The 26,094-nt window shown below is 35.0% G+C and overlaps 1 protein-coding gene across 1 annotated transcript in view; it reads left to right on the forward strand.

The window, feature by feature from the left end:
* LOC126970529 (phosphatidylinositol 4,5-bisphosphate 3-kinase catalytic subunit delta isoform) overlaps positions 1–22,861 on the forward strand; it is a 29,887-nt gene extending 7,026 nt beyond the window's left edge. Inside the window, exons 4-18 of the mRNA XM_050816871.1 lie at positions 2,761–3,007; positions 3,715–3,887; positions 4,686–4,904; positions 5,833–6,035; positions 7,400–7,588; positions 8,409–8,615; positions 9,166–9,309; positions 10,889–11,013; positions 13,396–13,540; positions 14,319–14,507; positions 15,931–16,073; positions 17,417–17,568; positions 18,596–18,772; positions 19,658–19,777; positions 21,099–22,861. Coding sequence (XP_050672828.1) covers positions 2,761–3,007; positions 3,715–3,887; positions 4,686–4,904; positions 5,833–6,035; positions 7,400–7,588; positions 8,409–8,615; positions 9,166–9,309; positions 10,889–11,013; positions 13,396–13,540; positions 14,319–14,507; positions 15,931–16,073; positions 17,417–17,568; positions 18,596–18,772; positions 19,658–19,777; positions 21,099–21,221 — 2,556 coding nt within the window. The 3' untranslated portion in view covers positions 21,222–22,861. The remainder of the gene's footprint in view (positions 1–2,760; positions 3,008–3,714; positions 3,888–4,685; positions 4,905–5,832; positions 6,036–7,399; positions 7,589–8,408; positions 8,616–9,165; positions 9,310–10,888; positions 11,014–13,395; positions 13,541–14,318; positions 14,508–15,930; positions 16,074–17,416; positions 17,569–18,595; positions 18,773–19,657; positions 19,778–21,098) is intronic.
* Positions 22,862–26,094: the final 3,233 nt, after the last annotated feature.

Consider the following 26,094-nt stretch of genomic DNA (forward strand, 5'->3'; position numbering starts at 1 on the left):
ATTATCAACTTTTTATCATGGGTGTTGTTTACATGATTCTCGAGGGTGTTTAAGGCGATAATGCTGGACTTAAAAGAAACGAAGACTGAAATAAAATTGTGTGTTCACCAACACTCCCGAACATCTCAAAAATGATACCCATATTGATTTTATTGAAAATCCGCCATCTTGGATCTTGAAATGGGTGTTATATTTGTAATTCCAATCCCGAAAATCTCGACACTCCTGAAAATCTCGAAAATTATACCCAATTTGATTTTATTGTAAAAGTCACATCCGTCATCTCGGATCCCAAAAATAGATGTCATATTCGTTATTAACACTCACGAAAACAATAATTGCCCCGTCGAGACATGTTCGTGGGATGACTGCAGCGAAGAGTTTCTTAAGACTGTGGTAGAAGTGAAAACTCAACGGACAAAATTTAAAAACACATATTTCAAAGCTTCCCGTCAAGATTTCAAATAAAATATTTCAACGAAAATTAAAAAAAAAAAACATTCCAAAAAATATTTCCAAGAAAAACATTCAATAAAATGTTGTTTAAAAACAATACATAACAGTCATCATGTAGACTATAATATTGCACTATACACTGTATAGCTATCATACTATACACAATACGTAAAAATCTTACGTTTTTTACTTTTTTACGCTCTGCAACGCCCCATAAGGAACTGCGTTCCAAAACTCCTTTTTTAAAGTCGGTTAGAAAAATAACCTAACAACCCTATTGCGTCAATGGAGTGTACGCACATATAGGTAAGTATTTTTATCAACAAGGCTTAGTTTCCGTAGTGATACATATGTCTACTGTGGTTGTACTCAAGTTTCATTTGTTAGTTTTCTTTTTAAAGTTTTCTAATCTACTTCTCAGTGATTGTTATCAATCAAGAGGAGAAATATTCAACGGCGAAAAACAAACAATTAATTATTATAATATGATAACTCGTTCTTCAGAATGTTAACTGAATAATTTTAAAATTTATTTGTTTTTTTCCCACATTCTGTTGAATTTTCCAATCGGCGTAGTCGTGTAGGACCACGTTTCGGATCTATTTTTAAATAATATCGCTGATAATACAGATGAATACTTGGTTTACAATAAATTTTTTTGGCCAGTTTTTGACTTTGAAATAAAATCAGAATCACTTTAATCATGTAGGTCAGGAAATGACACTTATGAATGTCAGAAGTTTTCTTTTCTTTTATATTTATCGCCGCTTCATGCGTTGAGCTTGAATTAATTTACACACCAGAAACAAACATAAGCTTGTTTTGCTCGGTTAAGTCGAGTTATTAAGTCTTTTGTAGGGCGATATATATGCTTTTACATCATCATCATCAGCCGGAAGACGTCCACTGCTGGACAAAGGCCTCCCCCAAAGATTTCCACGACAATCGGTCTTGTGCGGCCCTCATCCAACGTATTCCGGCGATCTTGACCAGATCGTCGGTCCATCATCATCGGCTTTTACATCATGATCCCAGAAATATACAAAATAATTGTGTTACGAAATTCAAAAGAATGAAGAAAAAACGTTAGTAGAAGTAGAATGTACTGGAAACAACGCATAAGGAAGCTCATACTGTGCAATGAAGCCTCGCGCACTGGTTTTAGGTTTTGCTGAAATCTTACTAAAAAGTTCTTTATGTATTTTATTAAAATATTAGTATGGTATATAAATTTGTCCTAAGAGCCTTAATTTAAATCGATGGAATTCGAAATAATCTGCCCATGTAAGTAACACTTTAGTAATTGCATCAATTGCACAAATGTATCAAATTTTAAATTTTCGGTGTAGTAAATTGGTGAGACTTTGCTTAAATGCCTTTCTTTCTTGTTTCTTTCCCTAAAATATGCGTTAACGGGCGGAAATCGTGGCGGCTGGATGATCTTGGCATCCAGATATCTACTTTTAGTTAATTTTAATATGTTAATTTTATAATGTTGCTTTCATAATACCTGTACTTATTAACAGCGTGTGATCGAATGATCTACTTATAACTCTTGTGATTTATAAATAAATTTACATTTTTAAATATTTAATTATTATTATGTAATTAAATTAAAAGTGTAAGTCATGAAGTAAGTAAGAAGTAGACGGTGAGATGAATTGATGGTGTTAATGGTTAAATTATAACTTTACACGTTTTTTGTGTGTTATTTTTCGCCACATTAAGTACATTTTATTTGACAGTCAGTCAGACAGACAAACAAGTGATTATATAAAGGTTACGTTTTTTTATTGGAAGTACTTAAACCCCAAAAAGAACCTTCGATTTCATCCGTAAGCTTTCGATACTACCAACTCCAGTTGACAACTCGAACTGTTCCTGCTGTGTGTATTTATGAAAATTATGACCAACGACACCTAGTGTTAAGTGATTACCTCCAGCCACACTCTCCCGCAACTCCAGCGGATTCACAGGAGCGTTGCCGGCCTTTAATAAGGTGTACGCGCTTTATTTGAAGGTGTCTATGTTGTGTCGTCCCGGAAAATTTGTAAAAATAAACTTGCTGTCGGCCTCTTGTATCTCTATAAGTTTATTTGAGAGTCGAGACCGTAATGTAAGCCACTAAAGCAGAGAATTTATCTTAATGATTCCAGTTGATATTGCTTGATAGCGCTGTTGTTGCAAATGCTATGGGCAGCGCTGATTATGTAATATTATCAATAATTGACCTACTCACCTGTTTGCTTTACAGTAATAATACATTTATTTTCCAGTTGGAGTATATCTAAATATATTTTTCAGGTTTCATTTACCTCCAATGTTCCTGTTACCTTAACTCCTCAGCAGCACATAGAGACAATACTCCGGAAGAAAGCAAACTCACTCAATATGCGTGGTGAACACCCTCGCAACTTCGTGCTCAAGGTGTGCGGGCGGGAGGAGTACCTGCTAGGTGATCACCCGCTGATACAGTTCCTGTACATACAAGAGATGCTGGCGAGGGATGGAGTGCCCCAGGTCATGACAGTCAGTATGGATAAAATTACATGTGAGTGTTTGACATAAATAATAAAAACCGGTCACGTACAAGTTGCAATCGAGATCCATTAGCATCGCACAAGATAGACGTTTGCAAAAGATTTGTTTTTTTTTCTTCAAATTTTTTTGATTGGAATCCGCCATTTTGTTTTACTTGTATCTATACTATATACATAATATATAGGAACTAGTTGTTGCCCGCGACTTCCTCTGCATTTACCAGTGTAACCATATTTGTTGGTGTGACAGTGTTGCAACATGCATATATCCAAATATCATATCAAGTCGACATATGGTTCAAAATATAAAAATCACTACCCCCAGAGCCACCTATCCGGCACTAACGTTACTGTGTTCGTCGGAGTGGTCATGTCCCTCTATATGTGTCTGCAAAGTTTCATTCCAATTATGGTTCTCGAGACTTAAATACACACAGATATTCTCATTTGTGGTAGTTATAGTTAAAGCACATTTGTAATACACACTCTGTTGAAATTTAAGCTGAAACTTTAATGTTTATGTTACATAAGTGGTTAGTGAGATACAGCTCACTGAAGGACGGGCGGACAGCCAGCGTCCCTTCAGTTAGTTAAAATGTAATTTCTAGTCGAAATCTTTTAACATATGTTTAAACATAAACTAATTATTGATTCAGTTATATATAAATCCTGAATAGTGTAAAATAATGAACTCTTAACTAAGTTGTTTACGTTTTAGGTTGTGACATGCAATTCTATGCGCTCCCGGAGCGGCGCAGACTGACTTCAGAACAGTCGAATACCATACGGAAGAAGAAGAACCATGAGTCGTCGTGGAAGATTGAGAGGAATTACTCGTGCATAGTGCAGACTGTTGGCGGGCTCAACGTGGACCCTGGGAGACATGTGGAGGTATACCAAATTTTGGAGAGTAACCGGTACAAACGGAGAAACAATTTTATAAATTATGGATATTTATAAATTTTATTATGATCTTTGCGTACAGGTTTCGGATAAAAAATCAGCAGACTAAGTATTAAATGTATAATTTACTGTTTCTTAATATGTAGCAACGAAAGTCTTATTTAAAATGTTTCCTTCGGGAATTGAGTATAGTCGATGTTTACCTTATGTAAGTGAACTCAGATTTTTAAATGAGGCCTTTTGGGGTCGTCTCAGGCTTCTTTGAGTTGAAATGGTTCAAATTTACTTAACTTAAATAAACAAAACATATGTAAGTCTGTAACATTAGAAAGGCAAAACCAAATCGGCTTCGGAGAAAGTGAAGTCATCAATAGTTCACATTCTATCTATCTATCTATAAAGCGCAGGTTCGGCCACATTTTGCTGCCAGCTCTTGTCTGGTACACCTCAGTATCATCTCGAACCATTTGCGTACAATATTTGTGCTCGAGTCGTCGCGGATCCAGTACTCTGCAAACAGCTTGATCGCTTGGTGGTCCGTAAAGAAGTGCTCCCTTCCATTTCCCCCATAACACCACTTGCCAGCTAAACTTAAATTACATCCATACCATCTGTATATATATGAGTTCACAGTACAGTTTTCAACGAATTCAGCCATACTATAGAATAAACATCGTTGCATGGCGTTTCCCGGACTATACGATACTAGAGCCTACAAAATAAAGCGCGTTTACTCTACAAAGCCGGCAACGTTAAAAAATCTGGATAAAACGTTTTTTTTTTCAGGTAATCTGTCAAGTGGGTATATATCACGGCGGCAAGTCGCTTTGTGAACCCCAGAAGACGAAAGTAACAGTTGTATCAAAAGAGGGGGAAGCGCAATGGGATGAGGAATTACAATTTCCCATAAATGTGTACAATGTGCCGAGAATGGCGCGTCTGTGTTTCGTTATCTATGAAATCACTAAGTCGAAGAATAAGCGAAGAGGGAAGGATGCGAATAAAGTAAGTCTTAAAGTCGAAAGTCCAAATTCTTTTAGAATATTGCATCAATGACACTCTGTATAAAATTATACATTTCAACAAACCTTCAATTTGTTTTAGTTTTCGTTGAAAAGTTGTCACTCTTGTATTATATGAGATAGATAATAAATAAATTACGAATAAATCAAAACGTATTCTTTTGGCATTAATAATTCCAGCTGTTACTATTTCAAGCTCATAAATTTTAGGATGAAATATTGTTAATATACACAATCTTATCATTGAGTGTTTTCTCCACAACATTGCGACTAGGTGGATACCATAGCGGCTTATTTTGTCGTTTAATGCTGCAGGCATTATTCTGTTTCGATTTGAAGGGTTCCGTAGCTAGTGAAGTTACTGGGCTAATGAGACCTAATAACATCTTGTCTCAAAATGACGAGCGCAATTGCGATTCAGATGCTCAGAATTTTGAGTTAAAAGGCATTTATTTTCCCAAATTGATTCCTTTACAATTTTTTTTTGTTGTCATTTCTAATATACTACATACTACTACCGCTTCGGAAACAAATAGCGCTCTGAGAGAGAAGAAGCGGCGCAAGGAACTCTCCCAGAATCCTTTTTTTGCGCTCTTTTCAATGAAAATATACAATATTGTACTGTCTAGAGACTAGATTACGATTGTTTTACGCTGTACGCTATAAAAAAATCATAATCTAGTCTCAGGCTGTCCGATAACTTAGATATTCAGCAGTAGGAGTAGTACGATTTATGACAGAGTCATTTTTTAATAAAACATTTAAATTTATTTATAGATAGTGCCTGAACAGTGGCTGGGACTTTATTATAAAAGTGTATACATTCACCCTTAAAGCTATAATATAAAAAAAATATACCTACTGGGCCAAATTAAATTTATCTTATTTAAAAATGTTTCCAAAATTTCCAGGACTCAATAAATAGGCTGGCGTGGGTGAATACTATGATTTTCGACTATAAGGAACAACTACGTACAGACGCGGTCACATTATTCATGTGGACGCACGTGGCGGACGAGACGCAGGGCGATGACGTACTTTTGCATCCGCTCGGTACAGTCGTCTCCAATCCCAACACCGACTCGTGTGCTGCATTGCAAGTTCGATTCTCTAAGTGAGTACACTTTTCGAATACCGAGGCATTTTTTTTTCATGAAAATAAGGTACAAGACGAGCAGGACGTTCAACTAATTGACTAAACCCCAAAAATTCTGAATGGCACTACAACTGCGCTCGTCACCTGGAGACATAAGATGTTAAGTCTCATTTGCTCAGTAATTTCACTAGCTAGCGTGCCCTTCAGACCGAATCACAGTAACGCTGACACATTACTGCTTCACGGCAGAAATAGGCGCCGTTGTGGTACCCATAATTTAGCCGGCATCCTGTGCATAGGAGCCTCCCACTGGTGCTTAAGTAGCGGCTGTGTATACAAGGTAACACTGTTAATAAGGACGACCGACGACTCGAAACACAATGAAGAATAGTTTCAGTGACTGGGTATAATCATCTCTAATCTCAAAACCGACTCAAACGGCCTTACAAATAATTGGCATAAAGTTATAACTAAGCATAAACCAAGAATATGTAAAACGTTTACAAATAGACATTTTGCTTACGCATGGTTTGTCCGGACGTATAACGTTTCCCGCGTTTATTTGCAAGGTCATTCGGAAAACTTCAGAATTATTATTGTATAGACACTGTTGTCAACGATATTGTAAACATTTTGCATTTTCTTTGTTTATCATCAGTTATAACTTTATATCAGGTTTATTTGTAAGGTCGTAATTCTTTATCTGTATTTTATTTTTGATACATATTGTCCGGCTTCGAAATGTTTGTTATTTGAGTGTGCTTTGGTGGACCTTAAAGACTAGGACATTACAAATGCGGTTGTAATATGGTGCTTAGGTGACCATGTATTTCAACAGCACAATCACATGTATAAATTTGACACAGAAATAAAAAAAAAACTGTTTCTTCAGTGAAACTGTTAAAAATAAATGTGAGCCGTCACGGGACGCCTGGCAGATGTGAAACATCGACATTATTTTGTAAAAGTAATATGCAGAAAAGAACATATTGTGATAGGAACTAAATATGTCATAATGATAAAATAAAATATTACGATTTTTTTCCAGATAACGATGACTATTTATTGAATAAACATTTATTTTCATTAAATACAAAAATTTACGAATTTATTTCAAACCGTGACTACTTAATTCGTTTAATCAGTGACTTCGGTAATAGTTATATTCGATGTTGCGTCTGAGGACGGTATTACTGTGACAAGGCGACGCGTCGCCACGGCATGCGTCGCCACGACAGAAATCGGTTTTACGTGCGGCTATAGATGTTTCACATCAAAAGTTATATTTTTTTTAATCAACTCGTCGGTTACTTAATTCAATGCAATTCCGATATCAACTCATACGAGCATTGTTAATATCCTTGTTTAATTCTATTTTCTAGTTATGACTGCCAACATCCTATACTTTTTCCGAAACAAGAAGCGATTCGTGCGTACGCGGATCAGTTAGAAAACGGGTCAGAAGTGATGGCGCGGCTTAGTGAGGACTTTGACAAGCTGCGAACTACGGCAGAGAAGGATCCCATGTATGAGATGCACGAGCAGGAGAAGAAGGATATATGGGCGGCCAGGTAAAGTCTCAATTGTTTTTAGGTATACAGGGTGGCCCACCCAAACCGGTCAGTATGGGGAGAGATAGAAGAATATCTTCTAAGGAACCACGATATCGATTTTAGGGAAAACAAAAACTGCATTCATAGATTTTCAAAAAAAATCATACACGACTCGGGAATCGAACCCGGTCATTTTGGAAAAAAAAAGACATTTTTGTTTTATTGCCATATTGATAGTGTAGGTTGTAAGAAGTGATTGTTGCTATGAAATTTTGTGTCTGAAATTAAAACGTTCACGTTCCATTTTCAAATAACAGCAAAATAAAATCTTTTTACTGGTATTAATATCACGTATTATTATCACGTAAAATGTGCTTTACTTTAGATGTTTAACTTTTTGTCTAATTAACATTAAAAAATATAACCATCCGCCATTTTATATGAAACACCAACGGAATTAATTCCGTCACATCTGTTTATACCTTCTCTTAATTCGTGAGTATTATTTGATATTATTGCTAGCAATCATGGAAAATGAAAGCTAGCAATAATATGGAAAATGGACACACACAGGAAAATGAAATTAATTTAAAAATATAGAAATAAAAAAAAAATTAGAAAGCGTGGATATTTTCGAACATTATCGATCAGTTTTACAAATTCACGACACGGACCCGCCCAATAGGAATTGATTATATTTTAACTTTTGAAAGTATTTTTTTGTTGCCACCACGGTGGCGCGTGTAATTTTCGTTGATCATCGTATACTATGCTAGCACCCTAATTCCTGTTACTCTCGCTTGACAATTTTTAAACTATTGGTCACTTTTATTTTCAGAGAATACTTTCGTACGACGGCTCCCGAGCTACTGCCGAAGGTTCTCTCATGTGTGGAGTGGACAGAGCGGGGAGAAGTAGCCAGGGTTATCAAGATGCTGTCAATGTGGCCCATGTTGAGAGTGGAGTCTGCACTTGAGCTGCTCGACTATGCCTATGCTGATGCTGCGGTCAGGAGCTTTGCTGTAGAGTGTTTGGCCAAGATCAGGTTTGTATCTTAAGGACGTTCAAAGTTATTAATCTGTGCACTTGCATTAAATGCACGTTGATAAAATTATTACTTATTTATAAATCCAGCTTCTGTGTCGCAATTTGATTGCGATTTCCTTATGGACAACAAAAACTGTAAGGATAACATATATATATATATATATATATAAATATATTATATTTGTTTTATCTTTCAAAGCAGTAATTTATGATTTCAATTTAGTTTGTATTATAGTATAATAAATGGAAATTATCCGTTTTAAAAACTTCTCCCCTAAATTGAATGTATTTGTTCTGAATATAAATGAAATTATTGAAAGTACAGAGTTGAGATGTAATTTTGTATTGTCCATTGAGACATACTGGAATACAGAACTTTTCAGTCCCCTTTTGTCTAAAATTGAATAAAATGTTGACACGACATGAAAATTAAAATATTCAAACAAACATGTTTGAAATATAAACCACTAAATTCACATAGAACTTGAAATAGGTCTAAGAATAGAGTCTGTTTATAGAATGATATTAAAAAGAATGGTTTGTTGCAGTGATGAGGACTTATTGTTATATTTATTACAATTAGTTCAAGCTCTCAAGCACGAGTCGTACCTAATGTGTGATCTCGCCGTGTTCCTGTTGAAGCGTGCCTTTAAAAACATGACCATAGGACATTATCTTTTCTGGCATTTGAGGTAAATATGTTTTTATTTAATCATTTATTTATTTAGATAAGTTAACAACATTGAATTAATTCTTTAATAATAACTGCCTGATCAGTCTTGTCTCAAATTTTGTTTAGGGCGTCCCGAATATTTAAGATATGCTCAATCCAAATGGGAGTGTCACTATCTTATGTAGGGTAACACCGAAACAAGACAATAGTAATTATTTCGGTAAGAAGTGCATCCCGACTCAAATAATGGTGTATTTTTACTATATTTCAGAAAGACAGGAAACACACCGTGTTTAATACAACCAATTGCAAGATATGGTGCTATGAAGAAATCAATTATCGAACTTATTATTTTTACAAATATGCCCCATATCGGTATACCATGTTTCTCTAGACGTCGCATCGCTATGTATTGCAGAAATAATTTAAACTTTAAGATATATCTCTCTCTCTACATGTTTTAATTATTTCTGTGGAGCTAACAAAACTGAAATTTAAATTTTGTTTACATTCTTTAACATTTTCCAGAAGAAATGACTGAGCAACGCTGGTGGAGGACACAAGAGTTTTTTGTGATAGGAACTAAATGTCAGAAATAATTCTCAGTGTGGATTTTTGGTTTTATTATTATACTAGCTGACCCGGCAAACATTGTATTGCCGTATTAGTTAATATAAATAAAATTAATAAAAAAATGAAAAAAAATATATAAAATAGATGTTGGCCGATTCTCAGACCTACCCGATATGCACACAAACAAATCGGTTCAGCCGTTTCGGAGGAGTTCTGATTCAAACACCGCGACACGAGAATTTTAATTACATTACAAGTCATCATTATTTTATTTAATGAATTTTTAATTATGTGTGTCTTTGCAATAGATCATACATTTAAAAAATAATAGGATAGAATAAAATAGGATATCTATTTACATACGCGAGAAAAGATACAACAAAATTGTATAGTGAAAGATCATTATAAATTATATAATGATCTTTCACTGTATAATTCATAATATTAATACCAGCTTTAAATTTCCCAATCTTTTAATGACAAAAGACAACCCGAGTCGAAGAAGTAATTATAGAAGCAACAATATTCCCAATAACATACCATTCATGTCATTGAGATTATTGTTATAATTAAAATTCAAATTTGAGAGTTTTACCGAAGCAGTACCTCTGTAGTACTTCATACGCGTATTATTATGCACAGAAATTAATATAAACTTTTAATGACTTTTTTTATGATAATAAGGGATGAGACGAGCAGGACGTTCAGCTGATGGTAGTTGACACGCCATTACAATACAGTGCCGCTCAGGATTCTTGACAGACAAAATTCTGAGCGGCACTAGAACTGCGCTCGTCACTTTCAGACATAAGATGTTAAGTCTCATTTGCCCAGTAATTTCACTCGCTCTTCAGACCGAAACACAGTAATGCTTACACATTACTGCTTCACGGCATAAATAGGCGCCGTTGTGGTACCCATAATCTAGCCGACATCCTGTGCAAAGGAGCCTCCCACTGGTAAAAGCTTTACCTCAATATTAAAAGAGTCCACTAATATATGTATTTTTTTTGTTATTGAAACAGATCTGAGATGCACGTACCTTCAGTGAGCGTGCGTTTCGGTCTGGTGCTGGAGGCGTACTGTCGCGGCTGCCAAGACCACATCAACGCTCTCATGAGGCAAATCACGTGTCTGGATAAGCTTAAGTGTAAGTAGTCTATTCATTCGACGACGTTAAAACTATGCCATATCAAAACAAATATAGTAAGTAATAAACTAGGTATCTCTTATACATTGAGCATACATCTTATGTCTTAAGGTGACGAGCGCAAATGTAGTGCCTAACTAAGTATTAATGAAAGAATTATTTATTTTAGTAGTAATTTACATTTTGTATAGTGCAATAATTAAAATTCACTTGAATATTATGTTCTTTTGGAAATTAATCGCTCATTTCTTGTAAAACAAACAATAAAAATATCGAAGAATAATGGCAGGGATTCGAATAACCTAAATTTTTTTTTACGGCGCGCCACGTTCTCGTTGTGTGGAACGCGCGTTAACCAAAATGTTCTTTTTTTGAAATTGATGCCACGCATCGAGCAATAAGAATGTGGCTGTATGTTACAACTCTTTGAGCATGAAGAGATTAAAAAAAAAGGAGAACACTCCTATTTTTTTTTAAAAATAGGAGAACACTCCTATTTTTTTTTAAAAATAGGAGAACACTCCTTTTTTTTATTATAACAACCGTTATGAAATTCAGTACAACATTACAACACTCTTGCTACTATTACTCACTACTCAACACTATTACTCACGCATTGCATAGATGGACCCAATCAAAGGTCCAATTCAAACCCACATCCACACACTCACTCACACACTCACACACTCACTCACACACTCACACACACACACACACACACACACACACACACACACACACACACACACACACACACATACACACACACACACACACAATTAATTGTAAATTGTAAAATTTGGTTTTTAATCATTTCTGTTTATTTCTATATTGTTTACTAAATTAAAAGTTATCTGCTAGGGAAGTTGCGAGATATTCCCAATACAAGTGTCCTAAGACAACTTACTGGGTCTCAACCACTAAAAAATGTATTGAAATAAACGAAATTTATTTATTATTTATTTATACCCACTCTTTATTCGGCTCGGCTGAGATGTGATTATATTTTTACATTTAAAATTTTATCAAGTTATATTGATTGTAGTCAACTTTTAGCTTTATTAAATTTTTCTGTTCCTAGTAGAATCTTGAGAAAGAATGACACTTACTTTTCTACTCAATTGTTGAAAACAGGTGTGTATCATCACCCTCCTATTTTTAGGCTTAGCGAAGCTACTAACAACCAGATAAACTGGATTGATTTATATAATACTAGTTTAGTATCTGTGGCAAGACACACTAAAACCATGTTTATTTATAATTAGAAATTAAGATGTGTTGATTAGTTAGTTAAATATTATTATTTTTTAGTTAAGTAAATATTGTATCAGTTTCAGTTTTAATATTGTAAAACGGGTTCGCCCGTATATATAATAAATAAACAAAATTAAATTATAAATTATTACTCTTTTGGATGATGTAATGGTTATTAGAACATTGGGTGTTTTAATGTTGGCAATAAGCTAACTGTTTCAGAATCTTTCATAGAGCATTTAAAGCATGGGTGTAGATATCTTAGATAGCTTTATACATAGGTAGGTAGACAGTAGATAAATAATATACACATAAAAATTATCAATTAGTAAACATTATATTAAAAGATGGTAAGTAGGCAAAGTAAATAGGTAGATATTTCTTCTTTCATAGTAATGGTAGCTTTCCTTAACATTTTATTTTTAAAGTACGAAGAATGACAATTAATATTCGTTTTGCTAGTTGAAGGAGATCCTTACTTGCGCTTAGCAGGCCTATCTCACTGCTACAATAACACATTAATTACTAATGAAATACACACACGGAAGGTTATGGGGAACTAACATGGTTAATGGAACGTGAAATTGGCGCCTGCTGTCTCTGCCGTCAACCCTGAGTAGTACTCACGAAGTACGTACGAGTAGATCGAAGTGTGCGTGATCTATTTATCAATGTGTTAGGCGTCCATCAAAGAGAGTTTCAAACAAAGAGATATTTATTTGAACCTTTGATTAAGGGGTGGTACTTCTATTTATATACTGTGTCAGTATACCTTATAAAATTTAAAAAATGTTTACATTTAATTTTTTTTTATGAAAATATAGGACGAGACGAGCAGGGCGTTCAACTGATGGTAATTGATACGCCCTGCCCATTATAATGCAGTGCCGCTCAGGATTATTGAAAAACCAAAAAATTATGAGCGGCACTACAACTGCGCTCGTCACCTTGAGACATAAGTTGTCAAGTCTCATTTGCCCGGTAATTTCATTAGCTACGGCGCTCTTCAGACCGAAACACAGTAATGTTTACACATTACTGCTTCACGGCAGAATTACTGATTCGATTCTTAAACGGTGTCCTGAGGTAACAAATATAAAATAATAGTCTCTCTCTCTATAATTATAGGGGCAAGTCAGTGCGTCCGCAAGAAGAAGGAGATATCCAAGGCAAGAGCGGCCTTACAGCAGCACTTGCAAGAACCGCATTGCGTGGAAACGTTGTGCGACTTCGTGTCGCCACTTACGCCCAGTCTCGTTTGTAAACGTATACGGTAAGTTAAATGTCAGTCTATGGGCACATTTTTTTTATTGATGCTTGCTATTGCTGACCCGACAGACGTTATTCTGTATATAATAAATAAAATAATGTTTTATATGAATTTGTCAACAATATATCATAACTTCAAAAATTACTTCGTAAAATATGCACCCTGCTGTCGTAATTAAATTGTTTCACAGCAGAACTGTCAAACCGTGCGTCAATAAATTCTCTCATAGAAATAATGTATGGACACATCAAAGGAAAAACAAATTTGTTGTTTTTATTTAATTTAGCAGCATTTTCCTATTTATTCACCTTTTAAACCTTCTCTGGACTTCCACAAATAATTCAAGACCAAAATTAGCCAAATCGGTCCAGCCGTTCTCGAGTTTTAGCGAGACTAACGAACAGCAATTAATTTATATATATATAGATGAAGCGAGTTTTCACTATACTTGGATGTGTATCCAGAAGGTACTCGGTTAGTGCAAACACATGATATGGATGACTCTTCCTACTCAGTGCTCTTATCCAAGTGTAATCGGACAGTGAAAAACCAGCCTAAATGATGAGACGTTCTAACCTATGATTTAAACATTAACCCCCTTATTCATAATGGTCCGCTAACTTTAAACAGCCGCTTAGGAGTGTTTTTTCTCATTCTGACTTAGGTCAATAGAAGAAGACAGAGTGAGAATTAGCAATGCTTGAAGTAAGCAGACTATTATGAATAAGGGGGTAAAATGTTAAATGGTATTACTTACACCATGTTTGATTAATAATCGCAGGCCAGAGGGTTGCACAGTGAAGGACAGCAAGATGCGTCCGCTGCTATTGGAGTTTGAGAACCTCGATCCCACCGGCTCTGACATCCGGATCATTTTGAAGATAGGAGACGACCTCCGGCAGGACATGTTCACGCTACAGATGCTGAGGATCATGGACAGGATATGGAAGAACGCGGGTTATGACTTCAGGTTTGTTGATGCCCTGTAATATTCCTGATTTGGCGGGGATATCCCTATTTTTAGTTCAAAGTTAAATGTTCCTCGGGACACAGTTGCGTGTTTTGGTATAGTATTGAAAATATGTGTGTGTACTTATGTACGCACGCAAGGAGATAAACTTCATTAGTGTAACAAAACAAAACCCCTTAAAACCGCGTCATATTCGCTATTGAGGTATAGAAAAACATTGCCCACATATTTTTTGATAGACTAGAGTGGATAAATAGATTCCTGCTGCCAAATTCCTTCATAACACTACACACCTCAATATAGTACAATATTCTCACTATCAAATACCGTTGAGTCGTTCTTAAAGAATTTTATTTCCTGTACTTGATTCCGAGATATTTCCGAGTCGATTTGTCATGGATGATATCTTTAGACAAGCGCGGTCCCTCAAAGAGTCGGCAACGATTTATGCCTCCTCTGGTGTTGTAAAAAACAGGGTCGCAATGATGTTCTATACACATATAAGGTCATACCATTCGCAGTCTGATAACGGAACGGCAATTAATGTGTTCTTAAAGACAATGAAAGCACACTTTTCTGCTTGTCACTGTTCAAATCAAATCTTAACTGAATAAATGTTTTACATTGCTGTTTATTGACCAAGAATATTTTAAACAACTGAAGTAAATGCGGCAATGCGTAGATATGGCAGTCGAAGCGTATTATAGTGTTATTGGTTCCATGTTCAATGTTTCGGCTTAGTTTTTATGTCAGGTGATATGTATATATGTATAGAACGTCATTGGAGGGCTGCAACAAAATTAAAATGATAGGCTTCATTCACAAAAAGAGCGAGTTCGCTAGTTTGTCCTCATATTTTTTTTTATTTTGTCCTGACATCTTGACTGTTGCTTCTCAATATGTTCTTGATAATGTAATGTATGTTCATAGGCATATAAGTGAATTTGCTAGAAAGTGTCATAACCTTAATGTTAACACCAGGAACAGACATAAACTTATTATGCCTACTACTCGGCTAAGTAGAGTTAGTAAATCTTTTGTTTGGGTGATGCTTTTACAACAAGACCCCGGAATTTTTTCAAAAAAAAGTATTACGATACTCAAAAGAATTGTTTGAAAAACGTTTGTGTGGTAACGTTTACTATAACATAAATGACTTTCTTAATGATACCACAGATTGGGAATGCAGCGATATTAAATAAAAAGTTTAATTGTATGATATTCCTTTGTAAACATATTATTTTATGAAAAAAAGCTCGCCTAGTTTGTTGCGCCCGTTCTTATAAGGTCTGAGGCGTTCTTTTTGGATTGGGTGGTAGTTTTTGACTTTCAATAAGTGATGTCACATCCTATTTTGAAAAAAAAAAAATTTAAATTTGAATTCCATAAAATAAAGAATATGCTGAAAGTAGTCGTGTCTCAGATTGAACCCGTACAACTGCATATCGATGGAGTACGCCGTGGGCATGATCGAGGTGGTGGACGACGCGGAGACTGTCGCCAACATTCAGAAACAGAGCGCTCCCTTCAACGCCGCCTCCACCATCTCTAAGGCGAACTTGTTCCGTAAGTATACTCATTTATTTTTTTATGAAAATAAGGGACGAGACGAGCAGGACTTCAGTTGATGGTAACTGATACGCCTTGCCCATTACAGTGCTGTGCCACTCAGGATTCGTGAAAAACGCAAAAATTCTGAGCGGCACTACAACTGCGCTCGTTACTTTGAGACAAGACGTTAAGTCTCATTTGCCCAGTAATTTCACTAGCTACGACGCCCTTCAGACCGAAATATAAAAATGTTTACACATTACTTTTTCACGGCAGAAATACGCGCCGTTGTGGTATCCATAAACTACCCGGCATCCTGTGCAAAGGAGCCTCCCACTGGTAATCTTAGAAGATCGACAAACATTTGATATGACATACATATGACACACATACTTTAAGGCTTAAAATGTTTAATGGTTTTTATTGAACATAATAACATACATATTCAAAAATTGTTAGATCGTAAGTAGCTACATTAATATAACCTGTGTCACAGCTATTTACGCCCACCTCGGGACAATAGGGGCAGTTATGTTCTAAGGTTACTTCAAATACAAATACAATATCAAATTGTCTATGATACGACATTGTCTGTTTTTATATTTTTATGAGTAGTGGTACTCATATATGACAAAATTGACACTCATTGTCTATAATATTCGTAATTGTCAATGACTAACGTTGTTACAATTCATATTTTATTTCGATTCAAATTGGGTACTTCTGATATCCATGGTTAACTAAAATACTGCAATTTTGGAAAGAAACTGCTTGATTTAATACTTCCTTTACAATTTAATAATCGACGAATCCTTTCCCTTCATGTCACATTAATAGACTAATCTTCAAAGTAAAGAATAGTATAATCTCCAAATTTTGTTTATAACAACAAGTGACGAGACGACTAAGATGTACATTCGATGCAAAGTATGTCGGCCTGCCCATTACAATGCAGTGCCGCTTAGGGTTCTTGATTGAACCCAAAGTTAGATATGACATAACAATTGCGCTCGTCATTTTGAGACATGATGTTAAATTAAACGAAGTGACGGTAAAATAAAAGAATATAGAAAAAGAAAAAAAGTTCCAAGTTCCGTAAGTAATTCAATATTAGGTAAAATTGTGACATAGAAAACGAAGTTTTAATAGTATATAATATAGCTTCGAAACTGGGCTATGGTGGTTTAGATATCACAGACAAACTGATTAAATGTATATTATGTATTGCCTGAATCTCTCTTTTTTGTAAAAAAATGAATGTTTACATTATATGAAAGAAATAAGAAGACGTAGAAGTTTTTTTTTAGAAGTATGTGTAAAGTATTTGTTTTTATTTTTTTGTTATTTAATTATTTTAGAATGGTTGCGGAAACAAAACCAAAGCGAGAGCGCGCTGATAAAAGCAGTCGAGGAATTCACGATGAGTTGCGCGGGCTATTGTGTCGCCACCTACGTGCTGGGGATCGCGGACAGACACCCTGATAACATCATGGTGAAGAAGAGCGGACAGGTATGATATATTCATTTATGTCTTTTTCTGTTCCTGTAATTGCGTTTTTTTTGCCATTTGGCTACGGAATAACTTTACTTGAAATGTAGTTTGTTGAAACTGAAACTCAAAAATCTTTTTTCATCAAACCCATACGTGGGGTATCTCTGGATAGGTCTTCAAAAATGATATATATGAGGTTTCTAATATATTTTTTTTCGAAAGTGAATAGTTTGCTTGAGAGACACTTTCAAAGTGGTACAATGTATCCCCTCCCCCCTGTAACTCCTAAAATAAGAGAATGATAAAACTAAAAAAAATATATGATGTACATGCAAACTTCCACCGAAAGTTGATTTAAACGAAATCTAGTAAGTAGTTTTTTTAGTAGTAGTCGAGACACTGGTCTATTTGCCTAAACGCCATACTCACCCAACTCATACGCTTTAAGTCTTGTGACTGATTGCAGATTAAAATTAAAAAAAAAAACTTATTTTAGGTGATACCTGATGACCTTCGAATTTCTTTCCAATTGTATGGCAGCTGGCAGCTCAATATGATCGCAAGGCTGTCATAATTACCTCATTCCTGCCGCCGAATTCCACCTTCGCACAACACACCACAAATTACGATATTATCTTCTGGATGTGTGGCGGTCCTCCACAGTGCGCTTTTCAAGGAGCTTTTTTCCACGTTCTACAAAGCTGTGGATTGAACTTCCTTGTGCAGTGTTTCCGGGACGATTCGACATGGGTATTTTAAAAGTACGTGCGCGTACACCTTCGTAGGCTGGCAACGCTCCTCTGATTCCTCTGATGTTTCAGGATGATCACCGCCGCCCACACTCCGGGCGGCGGTGATCACTTAAAAGCAGGTGACCCGTACGCTCGTTTGTCCTCGTTTTTGCATAAAAAGGATATTCCCCCTTTTTAAAGTAAATGTGATGTAGTAAACCTAAAATAGGTGCAGAGTAGGCATCGAATTGCCGAAGATAGACCATTTACCTAGTTTTACTGCTAATGACATTATACTGTCTTATTGTCAACAGCTGTTCCACATAGACTTCGGCCACTTCCTGGGCCACTTCAAGCAGAAGTACGGTTTCAAACGCGAGCGCGTGCCCTTCGTACTCACTCACGACTTCATCCACGTCATCAACAAGGGCCAGCGCGGCGGCGTCGGGGAGCAACTCGACTTTAAGATATTCAAGGAGCTGTGCGAAACGGTGAGTTGTGATACATTCAGAAGGTCTACTTGCTGTCCAAGCAAGCGAGCCCGAGGTCGATCTCCTACCAGATTTACAGACTAAATAAAATACTCCAGATCCCCGAGGTTATAAACACATAGTTCACTCCCAAGTGTGGACTACTTGTTGATGACCACGATCCTCAGAAATCATTGAACGATTAGAGAGAAAGTTGCTGTCCAATTTCAATGAAATATTCTTTATATGTACTTAACTATGGTTCGAGCTCCAGGAGTTACAAAATATCCGTCCTAGTACCGCGTTCCCGTAGCTCGGTCGTCTTATCAGAAAAACTTAATAACTCAGTCACAAAACTGTTTACAGCTTCACTTGTATTATATAACTGAAAAGTTTCTATCCAAATGTTTTGAGTTATCTTTAGTGCTAATTCCGCTTAATTCTGGCACGAGACTCGAATTGAGCTCTCTGAGGATGCCTCGTGTAGAGGCGAAACACGTGTCGAATTGTTTAAAGACAAATATTGGCGGAATTAACCCTAAAGAAAGACTCAAAAAAATTGGATAAATATGGATTTCCGCAAAGTAACACATGCTTCAATTAATTTTCTGAAAAGTTTCTTTTATATTGTATAGGGTAGCGAGATCGTAATAGCTATAAATAATATAATAGATAATCGTAGTAGCTCCTCCACAGTGCGGTTTAAAAAACTCTCGTCTATGTACAACCAAACTTAACAGTAATTTTTCTTGCGTAGTGTTTCTATGTGTGTGTTTATGTCAAACGGTCTGTCACTACAATAAAGTGGGCATTCTGCTGGGAGTCAGTCTATTCCGGTCTTTTAAATATTATGTATGTATCTGGTAAATAATATTTAATTTTGTATTATAACTTTTTGTGTTTCAGGCATTCAAAATACTGCGAAAGCACGGTCACTTAATCCTGTCGCTGTTTTCTATGATGATCTCAACTGGGTTGCCAGAGCTAAGCTCCGAGAAGGACCTGCAATATTTACGGGAGACATTGGTAAGATTTTTGTTTACGTTACTTCTATTTCATTGAAAAAATACATTTAATATTCTCCAGTGATAATGTACCTTTCTACGGTGAGTTTATCTTATCCGTTTAAAAGTAAAATACATGTATACAAATATACAGTATTCCTCCCTGTCATAGTTATTATTCGTTCATTATTATTGTAACATCTTCATCAATTAACTTGTTAGATTTGAGCAATTAAGAGTGCTCAAGACTAGATATTATGATATGAAACACACAGAAAACATATTGAATAATTTAAAACTTAAAAAAAAATTCAATAGGTAAAACAATGACACCCATGAATGGAAAGTAAGTTTTTTACAGTTTTTCCACTTCGGAAAAGGTGGATATGTAATGAGAAGAAATGGCAAGAAACACATCACTTTTTTAAATCATTATTTACACCTTCATCATTTTACAAATTATTTTAATTGTAAACTGATAATAATATAATTTATAAAACATAGTTTTTAATTAACCTGGGTTTAACCCACTTATTATTTTTTGATGCAGTTTTATTGATAATCTTTTATAATATACAACCATAAATCTAAGGTCCTATTTGTAAATTATTTTTATTAGATAACATAATTAATATTACTTTTATGACTGATTGAAACAAGCTGTAGTATTTTTCAAATAGTAATATAATTTAAACTCAAATCGATTTAGTCGTACAAGTTTATGTAAATAATGATTTGTCTAGACAATGTTGTGGGCATATTTTTTCGCCAATTAAGTTTTTTTTTTATGGAAAAGGAGGACAAATGTGCGTACCTGTACCTGTGTTAAGTGCGGGTCACCTGTTGTTAAGTGATCACCGCCGCCCACATTCTCTTGCAATACCAGAGGAATCACAGAAGCGTTGTCGGCCTTTAAGGAAGTTGTATGGACTACAGATTATGGCTTGGTTTTTACCCGAGTTTAAATCAATTAAAATTAAAAATGTAGAGAAAATTCATTAGTGCGGCCGCTTGTTTTAGTTTTCTTGACTTCGCATGATATCGCAGTTAAGACAATGGGGGTTTAACTGTAGTGCGGCGTAAGCCTTATGATATATTGTGAAGAGCGCGATAGCCGAGTGGAATGCCTGTACGCCCCGTGAGTAATCGGTTGTGGATTCGATCCACACGTATATCTTTTTATTTAAGTATATTTTTTGAGTTAAAAACGATATAAAAATTATCCTCTCTAATATTAAAAATGTGAATGAAATTGTGATTGTTCGTTAAGCTTTCACGCTTTGCCTACAAACACAAAAAAAAAATAATTTGATGATATTCTGTATTGACTTTTGTCCACGCAGGTTATGGATCTCTCTGAAGAGAAGGCCATCGAACACTTCCGCATGAAGTTTGTCGAGGCCCAGAAAAACTCGTGGATGACGTCATTCAACTGGGCTTTCCATAACTTCGATAAGAATAACTGACAGTGATCTGTGAGCCGGCGGCTCAAGAAGCAGCCGTCTAAGCACACGCCGCAGACACTGTAGACTCTATTGTAAAGTAATAAGGTGTATTTTATAGTGCCGTTCGGGAGAAATTTGGACTCTAAACTTTATGTAATAAGGTGTAGTATTTAATGTGTTTATAAGTCGCTGAACTTTAGCCGTGTACTAGTAATGTAGGATACGATTATGTTTGGCCTGAGCCTGTAAGTTATATAGTAAACGCAACTGTATCACACAAATAATAAGGTTTAATTTTAGAAAATGTTTCTTACCGTATAAGTGATATGTGGAAAGAGTTATCGTGGGCTAGTATAATATGTAAAGCGAAATTTAATCAAGACTTTATATTGAACATAATAAGGTGTATTTTATTAAGTCACACATTTATCTTTCCTTTCTAATTAAAATATTTTGTGATATATATTTCATCACAATATATTTAGAATTAAGATGGTAACGTCGTAGTCGACAACATTGCGTTATTAGTGACACACAATTATTAAAATATCAAGACGTTTTTGCAATAAAATAGTGTTAAACCAAATATATAAGAAATAAAGTTAAAAGTTGTTGAATTAAAGTCAATGATCAAAGTAGATAATTATTAAAATCCAAAAAAGTTTATAAAAACTTTGATGACGTTTCTAATAATACAATCTAGAACGCAATTTTCTGTAAATTAGCGATTTTTTGCTCTTGAATTCTAACAGCCAATCTCTAGCGAATGAATTTACCAATAATATTGTATATGGAAATCGTCTAGTAGAGGTTCCATGCGACATAGACATAGTCCTACATTGCGTGTGATATTTGCGTGCGTGTCCGCATATTGTGCGTGTAGCGTGTTCGGACGACGATTTGTGTCGTTTGGATCAAAATAAGTAAAGTTAATTGTTTGTGATAGTTACGCTCTATGATTTTTTTTTCATGAGGTCTGTTATTGTTGGGGTTACCAAATGAAACTTATAAAATATCAACCTATATGAACAACAATAATAATTGATTAAATTACAATGAATGTATGAATAACATTGTATCGAAAATATTTATAGGGCTTTAGCAATGTATAGTGTAGACTTAATGTTTTGTAGAGACTAAAATGAATTGTGGCCCTTATGTGTAATACATATAAAGACTAATTTAATTTTTACTTTGCGTAAAAGCGCTTTAGAGCTTGTGTATTTGGTTTTGGCTTAGATTGATCCGATTTGATTAATATTAATTATTAATTAATATGTGGGCGGTTTCTATGTTCGAAGTCAAATGTCTAATTAATTAATTTATTAGTTAATTAATAAGTCGCTCAATCAGCATTTCAATAGAAAAAAGCTCATCTGTCACATATAAACTGTCTGTATCTATATCACTATACATGCATTGGATAAAGAGATCAAAAAGTTCCATAGATAGGGATATTGAAATGCGAAAATCAGGAAGAGTTTTGGAATATCAATCACAGATGACCAATATAGGTATCGGTCGTTTATAACTTTTCAGTGATCTATACAATATATCTTATGGAAAGGCTGAGTTATAGAGGTGTGGTCGAGCGGCAGCATTTTTGGCTGTGATAATATTATGTTAACGTTAAGTTCATAAAGTAAATAAGTATATGTAATGGTTTAATTTTATTTACGGTTTAGCAGTCACTAGTAGTTATAAGTAAGTATTAGGAATGGCAACCCATTCTAGAAGTAATATTGTTTAAATCGATTTAAACATAACGATGACCTACGATTTGGTAGACTGTTGGCAATAGCAATACTTGAAATTGTGTACTTTTTGTCAAGCTATAAACAAATAAGTAAGACATTAATCAAAAAATTTCATTTCGGATTATAATTCTTTTAAAACTGGGAAGGTTTAGCGAAACACATAGACGAATACAATAGAGGCCCATTTCAACTAAATATTGAGTTACGGCGCGTCCATTAATTACGTGAAGCATTTTCGAGAATTTTCCTCCACTCCACACCCCCTCCCCTAATCTCAAGCGAGATTCTTCGACATTTATGTTTTGGCTGTAAATTTTTGGATTATTGAGGAAACAAAAACACAACTTGTTCTTTTACTTTTATTGATAACAAGCAAAGACTAGTATTTGTGAATTTTATTAACCTTTATTTAAATTTAAATCACAGTCATGAAATTATTATTTTTTTTTTCACTAAAGAGGAGGACAAATGAGCGTATTAAGTGATCACCGCCGCCCACATTCTCTTGCAATAATAACTATTAAAGAAAAAATAAAATATTTTTTAAGACACCCCTGCCCCTAAGAGAAATTTGGGAAGATTTAGCTTGATCCCCTCCGCCTAAAAAGGCAGGCATAAAAGGAATTTTTCGCAGAATTCTTTTTGATGTCATTTCTAATATGCAAGCGGCGCAATTAACCCTTCTAACATTTTTGCATTTGTCATTGCTATTGCTATAAAATAATCATAATCTAGTCCCCGGCTGTCCGATCATCAGCTGTGGAGTAGCAGGATTTACGACAGAGCCATTTTTTAATAAAGCATTTAAATATATTTATAGATAATGCCTGAACAGTATTATTATTATTTGCAGAGGGTGGCTATATGCCTAGTCCTGTTTGGGTCCTAGTAACACCGCGTCCAGAACTGAACTGTTGTGTTCGACACTCATACTTTTAGCTCGTCGTTAAGCCCTGCCGCGTTTGTGAACCGCAGTAACTTCTTGACGCGAGTATTGCAAACAGCATCTGGGAGTAGGGTATAATCGCCAAGGATTACGCTTATGGATTAGTGGGCCGCAATTGCAGAGGAGATGAAGAGGCGTTTCATCGGCCTCAAGGCAAAATCTGCAAGTTCTTTCGTTTTTTATTCCGACCGCACAGAGGTGCTTATTTAGGCGACAGTGCCCAGTTAGCATCCTGTTGAGTCTGCGTAGGTTTTTCTGCTCAATGATAGGGCTTCATTCTCATTTCATTTTCTCTCATTTCAACATAAACAGGCTTAAACCATTCCAAAGCACTGGCTTTGGAATGGTTTAAGCCTGAACAGTAGCTGGGACTTTATTATAAAAGTGAATACATTTATCCTTAAAGCTATTATGTATCTTATGAAGACTAGGATTAGTTACAAGCAATCCCTTATTTCTGGTGTTATAATATTGAAAGCCTAGACCATCTTTCGTAATTAATGGACTCGCCATTACTAAAATAATAGAGATATAATTAGTAAACGGAATAATAATATTCGGTATCCACATTTAGGTAAGCACACAAAACTCGATTCTATTAAACATATAAAAACATACATGAATCCATTTTGTCTTTAATACTAAATAAGGGAGTATGAAGTATAAATGTCGCCTTAGGTTTCGCATTTTTACTTTATTTTGTTGATAATAATTTGTAACGAACTGCCGCCGACTTTACCTCAATCGTGAATACTACACGGATATGTTATTATTATTATATTAAAGTGATAGTGACATATATAAGTATTATATTAAAGTGACACTCATCACTAAAATCTAGACAGACGTGTATTCATTGAGGTAATTTATCTGGTTCGAGTATATATTTAATTACAGAATGGTGAAAAATATATTCAAATTAAAAGTAAATAATAAAAATCTCTATATGAGCATTAATTTTTGTAAAACTTAAGCGAAGTATACTAACTAAACACACCAACTGTTTGTTATGACTCAATCTTATAGTAAAAGAAAATTAATAGAATAAGGTGGAAATCTAATTTATTTAGAATGCTATAAAAGATGAACATTCATTTTATATCTGGTTGGCTTCACTTCACTGATTAACTGACTCTAAAATATCGTTCCAGTGTTGAGCTAGTCAACAGCTCCTGAGTGCAACTTCGTCGAATTAACACTAAAAACCATCATTTATTACCATTAAAACTTTATCAATCGTGTTTTTGCTAATATCCAATGGATATCTTAAAGTTATCTATCTCTAACCACGTAGCCGCCGGTTCTATCCTTGCTCGTCACATAAAAGTCAAAGTTCTTTATTTGCAAGAATAACTGGTACATTCAGGTTGGCCAACATATAGACATACCTAAAATACTCTACAATATACAATAATTAATAAGACGTTAAGAGATAATTTAGTAAAAATATCACAAAAAATTATAAGATTAAGAATAAGATTAGTGCCAGTTACCAGGGATGTCGAATTCATTTTATATTCGTTCGACTATTGTGATTCCTCTGGTGTCGACCGAGCCATGCTCATCATATTAGGGTGTCTGTTTGTGGTACTAGTCCATAATAGTTATTTATGCAACTGTTGTGTAATAAGGGGTATTAAAACACGAATGTAGGTATCACACGAGTGTTTTAGTACCTAATTATAAACAGTTGCATACAATATACCAATACACCCATAATATGAATACTTCTTACATTAAAAATGCCTGTCCTAGTAACCATAAAGTGTTATTATGAAAACGGATGATATTATGTTGTACTGAATTTCATTACAACACTCGTTTGGATGATGTAATGGCAATTAGGACATTTGGTGTTTTAATTTCGGCAATAAGCTAACTGTTTTAGAATCTTTAATAAAGGCTTTAAAGCATGGGTGTAGATAAAACGAAATTAGGCACACAAATGACACGGGTCTTAATGTTATGTTGATGTTATTGAAATTGTACGAATAAGATATCGTACGTGTAGTATTCACGAAATGTTAAACAAGACGCTCTTGTTGGCGCGTAATTTAAGTTGAGAATGATTTGCATTTTGTAAAGAATTATTATTGTAATATGTGATTTCATTGTAATGTGTAATTTGATAATTGTAGGATTAGGTGTAGCAGTATTATATCGTAGGTTGGAGATGTTTAGTTCACTATTG

The sequence above is a fragment of the Leptidea sinapis genome, chromosome 1 (genome assembly GCF_905404315.1).
Source record: "Leptidea sinapis chromosome 1, ilLepSina1.1, whole genome shotgun sequence".
NCBI classification, from domain to species: Eukaryota; Metazoa; Arthropoda; class Insecta; order Lepidoptera; family Pieridae; genus Leptidea; species Leptidea sinapis.